We start from the raw sequence: 6,437 nt of genomic DNA, 5'->3' as shown, positions 1-6,437 counted from the left end.
GTGTGTGAAGAGAGAGATGTGTACATCCATTGACAAATGTTTGGTTCTTTGTGTTTGTGGTGTCGGGAGTACAGAGCGTAATCTTTGAAGATTGATATCTTATCCATTTCTGTTATTACTTTCACTAGCCTACACTTAACACTTGCCAATTATTTGAGATCCCAAGCATTGTGTCATTTTTTAGAATATATCTTAAAACTCTAAAAGTTTTTCTTTCTTTTTCAAAAAGAATAGATCGGCTTTGGATTCCATCCTGATTGAAATTGTGGTTTGACTCCATACCTGCATGATGTGTATGAACCACATAAAGACGATCGATCAGAAAGAAGAAGAAGAATCGACATTACATTAGGAAAAAAAAAAAAAAAAAGGCATACACATGAAGAGAAAGTTCCCAAAATTTCAATCGAATAAGTGCTTTCGCTTTCGGTGGGTAGTGGGTATCCGTTGGTGATGTGTATGCTTTGTCTGTTGGTGTAATACTGTCAATACATGAGGCCCAGGGAAGAAAAAAAAAAGGCATACACATGATGAGAAAGAACCCAGCAAGTTCCCAAAATTACGTCCTACGTTCCTCGAAACTATGTGGGGAACTTCCAGTAAAAATGTAAGAACTTTTTGTCTTTCTCTGACAAAAATAAAAAAATAACATTAATTTTGGGATCTCGCAATAAAAATAAGAACTTTGCATATTCTCATGCTTTATTTTCCCTTCTCCAACGAAAACAATGGCGGTGGGAGAGCTCTTTCTTTCTGCATTCCTTCAAGTATTGTTTCACCGATTGGCATCTCCTGAGTTGCTGAAATTTGCTCGCCAAGAGGGACTTCGAAAGCAGTTGGACGAGTGGGGCAAAACGTTGGCAGTAATTCAAAAGGTGCTTGATGATGCAGAAGATAAGCAATACACTGAAGAGATAGTGAAACGGTGGCTTGATGATCTTAGAAACCTGGCCTACGACTTGGAGGATATACTGGATGAGTTCACCACAGAAGCTTTGCGACGCCAGTTACTGATGGGAGAAAGTCAGGACGCTACCATTAGTAAGGTACGGAATCTCGTCCCTTCTTGTTGTACTGGTTTGACTCCAAGTGCTGTTAATATGAAGATTAAGCTGAGGTCGAAGATAACAGAAATTACTGCTCGATTTAATGATCTCGTTACACAAAAAGATCAACTGAATTTGCAGAAAAGTGATAGTCTGAGGCCAAACAAAAGAAGAGAGATACCTCCCACAACTTCTGTGGTGACCGAAGATCTCATCTACGGTAGGGAGGAAGTCACAAAGGCTGTAGTTCAATTGTTAGTAAGTGAAGAACATAGTGGTTCTTTGATTAAAGTCAATGTGATTCCCATACTTGGCATGGGGGGTATCGGAAAAACAACACTCGCCCAACTTGTATATAATGATAAAAAAGTTCATAGCGTTTTTGATCTGAAAGGATGGGCTTGCGTTTCTGAAGATTTTGATGTAACTAGGGTTACAAAATCAGTTTTACAATCTATGACCTTGGAAAGCGAAAACTATGATGGCAAAGATCTAAATTGGTTGCAAATCAAATTAAAGGAGAAATTACTTGGAAAGAGGTTTTTGGTCATTCTTGACGATGTTTGGAATGAGAACTATAATGATTGGATTCTCTTACGTGCTCCTTTTGAAGCAGGGGCTCCAGGAAGTAGCATTGTCATCACGACTCGCAATCAAGCTGTCTCGAAGCTGATGGGGACCATAGAAATTAAACCTTTTCATTTAGAATTGTTGTCATATGAAGCTTGTTTGTCCATATTTTCTCAGCATGCATTGGAGGCAAGAGATTTCAATTCCCATCCAAACCTTAAAGGTATCGGAGAGGAAATCATCAAAAGGTGTAAAGGCTTGCCTCTAGCCGTAAAAACTGTTGGAGGCCTCTTACGGAGTACACAAGAACACGAGGAGTGGGAAAATATTTTGAAGAGTAAGATATGGGATATTCCAGAGGAAAGAAGTGGAATTGCACCTGCTCTTATGTTAAGCTATCACAATCTCCCCTCACATCTAAAGAGGTGCTTTGCATATTGTTCAATACTACCGAAGGACTATGAATTTGAGGAGAAAGAGGTGGTTCTATTATGGATGGCAGAAGGTCTGATTCAATCCCTACAAGAAGATAAGAAGCTGGAAGATTTGGGTACCGAGTATTTTCGCAATCTGTGGTCAAGGTCATTTTTCCAACAGTCGCGCATTAATAAATCACGATTTATAATGCATGACCTCATAAATGATTTGGCTCAGTCCGTTGCAGGCGATACATGTTTTAGAATCGAAGATGGATCAATTGGGAATGGTAAGCAAGGGAATATTTCTATAGGGGCCCGCCATTCATCTTACTTGGGTAGCCAATATGATGGGCCTAAAAAGTTTGAGGTTTTTACTAAACTCATAAGTTTACGTACATTCTTACCTTTCATGCTACCGAATGGATGGGATTGTTATTTAACATATTATGTTCCTCTCGTATTGGTTCCAACTTTACGATGTCTAAGGGTGTTATCATTTAAGGGGTACTGCATATTTCAGTTATCTGATTCAATCAGTGAATTAAAGCATCTTCGATATCTTGATGTTTCCAGAACTAAAATTAGAAGGCTGCCAGAATCTATAAGTACTCTCTACAACTTACAAACATTGTTGTTAGAGAATTGTTCTTGTTTGAAGAAATTACCTTCAATGTTTGGGAACCTGGTGAACTTGCGCCACCTCAATATTGAATGTGCAAATTCTTTGGAAGGAATGCCTTTGCATATAGGCAAGTTAACTCGTCTCCAAACATTATCTAACTTTGTTTTGGGAAAATCCAACTGCTCAAGAGTAAAGGAGCTTGGCCCACTGGTGGATCTTGGAGGGACGCTTCGCATTTCAAGATTAGAGAACGAGATTGAACCCAAAGATGCGAAGGATGCTAAATTAATTGAAAAGCCTAAAGTTAGAGGGTTGTGGTTGCAATGGAATAAAGATGTTAACGAGGCTAAAGATAGGACAAGTGAACTTGAGATACTTAATGGGCTACAACCCCACGAAGGTTTGAAAGAGCTCGTTGTTAGCTACTATGGTGGTAAAAAATTTCCGATTTGGCTATCACGCCCTTCATTTTCTCACATGGTGTCTTTGACAATAGAAAATTGTAAAAAGTGCACATCATTACCCTCACTTGGGAAACTGCCAAAACTCAAATTTCTTATTATCAAGGGCATGGCTAGCGTGAAGAATGTTGGTCAAGAGTTTTGTGGACATGGATCCACAGAATGTTTTAGATCCTTGATGACTTTGAGTTTCATGAACATGAAGGAGTGGGAGAACTGGAGTCCTTGCGAAATGTTTCCAATGCTGCGTGAGCTTTCCCTTAGTAGTTGTCCGAAGTTATTGGGAAAGTTACCAAAGAGCCTTCCTTTACTAAACAGAGTTAAGATAAATGATTGTGGGCTGTTGGTGGTTTCAGTTTCAAGCTTTCCAGATCAATGCAAAATAGTAGTTGATCAATCTGAAGGGGTGTTGTGCGGAAGTAATCTGGTTACTTTCAAGTCAATAATATCTGATTCTGTTCATACAATCTCTGAACTCACTTGTAGAATTGAAGGATTTGATGTGGAGGGGCTAGAAACTTTAGGAATTGAAAGGTGGGAGGAGGAGAAGCATTTGTGGTCAGAAGATGTGGGATCATTGCCACATCTCCCATTTCTTCGTTTTTTAGACATCAGCAATTGTGACAAACTAGCATCTTTGGTGTCGGAAGAGGGGCTCCAACTGGGTATGCCATCCACGCTCGAAAGAATCTGGATCTCGAGATGCAAAGCCTTGGAATCCTTACCAAAGGCAATGATGTACAACAGCACTTGTCTTACGAAAATTGATATTTATGCATGTGATTCGCTAACTCATTTTGCAAGAGGCCAGCTACCTCCAACTCTAAAGAGTCTTAATATATTTTGGTGCAAGAATATGCGGAAATTGGTGGAGCAGGAGGATGATGATACCATCAACACTTGCAGTACCATCCCATCTCTTCTTGAGACGTTGAGCATTCACACATGTCCATCCCTTGAATCCTTAATCTCAAGCAGAGAATTACCTGCAGCACTTCGAGAACTCTGTATTGTCAATTGTCCAAAGCTGGAGTCAGTAGCTCAGAATTTCCATCATAACTCGTATCTCGAAAGCATCATCATCTCTGAATGTGAAAATCTCAAATTCTTGAATGGAGATGATTTGCTGCTCCCTTCCAACCTGAGAAAACTTCATATATTCAGTTGCGAGAAAATACTGGCACTACCCAACGGCATATACGACCTCACGTCTCTTCAAAGTTTGCAAATAAAGAATTGTCCGAATATTCTATCATTTCCAGTAGAAGGTCTTCCCGGAAACCTAAAAATACTTGAGATCTCTAATCTCAAAATCACTGAAGCCTTGTTCGATTGGGGGCTCGACAATCTCACTTTTCTTAATCAACTTAAGATTGGTGTATGTCAGCATCTGGTGTCTTTTTCAGAGTTGATGTTGCCAGACTCTCTAATTAACCTCATCATCTCAAACTGCTCGAATCTGGAATGCCTGTCGTTCGAGGGCTTAAGAGAACTCACATCTCTTAAAACACTCTGTATCTCTGACTGTGAGAAGTTGGCATCCTTTCCAGAGGATGGCTTGCCTCCCTCACTCCTAGTGCTTCGTATCTCTAATTGCCAAAAGTTGAGGTCCTTTCCAAAGAATGGCCTACCTCCCTCACTCCAGAAACTTGAAATCGTTAAATGTCCTTTTCTGGAAGAACGCTGCAAGAAAGATCAGGGACGAGATTGGCATAGGATAGCTGACATCCCTTATGTTAAAATTAATTACGAATACATTTATGACACAGAAACGGAGGAATAAATCCAAAGATGAGTTTGGTTTGACTATGATCCAACGGTTCTTTGAATATTTAATGGTGGCATTGGAAAGATCCCTTCACTCCTATTGCTTGTTGCGACTCTAGTTGGTATGCTCAATATCTTACTATTTTTCTTGCTGTTTTCTGTTCTCGTTGGGCTTGCATAGTGTCATAACAAGAGGTTGTCAAAGTTTTTAAATCTCAAAGCAAAAAGATTAGGTCTTCGAACATGCAGTTTTTTCTTTTCAAATAGGCAAATTGCTGAACTTGACAACGATTGGGCTCCAATTGCCAAGGAAAAATTGCATGTTCTAAAGCCTTCTCTGTATGTTTAGTTTATCAAGTCCATATGTTGGTATATCTTGTTCCTTTCTCGTGTGTGTGTGTGTGTGTTTTTTTTTCTTTTCCATTTATGGATTTTGTTCTTGTCAAAACTGGTTCTTTTTGATTGTGCTATTATGGCCTTATGCTTATGCTTAACCACTTGTTACTCAGATCATCCACTGGGGTTATGAATATAAATACAGAAATTGGAATAGAAAAAAAAGATCCTATGCTTTACTGATTGAGAATATGAATATATATATAGGCTAATAAATATTTATTTGTTGAATGCTTGCAGATGGTTCAAAAGACTGATGCAAGCTGTTGAAACTTCAGACTGCTATCCGAAAAATGGATGTACGTGCAAGAAATGTTACTCTTGTTCACAGGTTGAAGGAGGACAAGAAGTTCTAAACCAAGCAGCGATGGATGGCATTTCTCATGGCAAATATTTGGCTCTAATTCTCAGTGAGGTGGGCCAAGCGCACAAACATTAGATTGCGCTCTTCAAACCCCATATATTTGCTGTCTTCACAACAGGTGGATCATGGATTCTTCTCTGTCTCAACATACTCTTCTAAAATTGCAGCAGCAAGTTGTTGTTGGCATGCTAACATTGCCAAGTCTTTCTTTGTGATTTTGCTATTCATATCAACATAATCAATGTCTGGCCATAAGCGACACCTTCTGATGGTAATATTTTGGACCCCCAATGCTTATAAGAGCTGTCAACACAGTGCTTAAGAATTATTTATTTTATCTGATTGTAAATTTGTAATGAATCAAAGTAATCCCATTTTTATAAAATTATTTTTATTATAAAATATATACGATAAATTACATAAAATCATATTAATATGTGTAATTATTTTTGTATAATTTATTTATAATTATGGTATTACTTCAAAAAGAATTTATGAGCCTTTTCAAACGTGATGCACGGACGTGACAAGATAATTGCAGTGCTCACAGCCATAATTGTGAAAAGGATAAGGAAAAAAAGATAAAGAAGAATAGGCCACACTTTTTGTGATTTGATGTTTTTGGATTTTATATATCTAAATTGGCAAAATTGAATATTTAAAACTAATTTTATACGAGAAATGCTACTCGCCCAGCTCTAATTTCCTGTTGAGATATCCTGCATGACATGGACATGCCACCTGGCTAGCGTTTGACTTTTTTTTTTTTTTCATTTTTCACTGCAACACAAG

The 6,437-nt window shown here is 38.4% G+C and overlaps 1 protein-coding gene across 1 annotated transcript; it reads left to right on the top strand.

Annotated features, from left to right (window-relative positions):
- The first annotated feature begins 494 nt into the window (after window positions 1-494).
- LOC122299523 (putative disease resistance RPP13-like protein 1) lies at window positions 495-5,955 on the top strand. The gene is made up of 2 exons (XM_043109882.1): window positions 495-5,007; window positions 5,522-5,955. The coding sequence occupies exon 1, from the start codon at window positions 729-731 to the stop codon at window positions 4,899-4,901; it is 4,173 nt and encodes a 1,390-aa protein (XP_042965816.1). The 5' UTR covers window positions 495-728; the 3' UTR covers window positions 4,902-5,007; window positions 5,522-5,955.
- The last annotated feature ends 482 nt before the right edge of the window (window positions 5,956-6,437 follow it).

This window comes from Carya illinoinensis, chromosome 16, assembly GCF_018687715.1.
Source record: "Carya illinoinensis cultivar Pawnee chromosome 16, C.illinoinensisPawnee_v1, whole genome shotgun sequence".
In the NCBI taxonomy this organism is placed as follows: Eukaryota; Viridiplantae; Streptophyta; class Magnoliopsida; order Fagales; family Juglandaceae; genus Carya; species Carya illinoinensis.
This window is presented reverse-complemented; position numbering and strand designations above follow the sequence as displayed.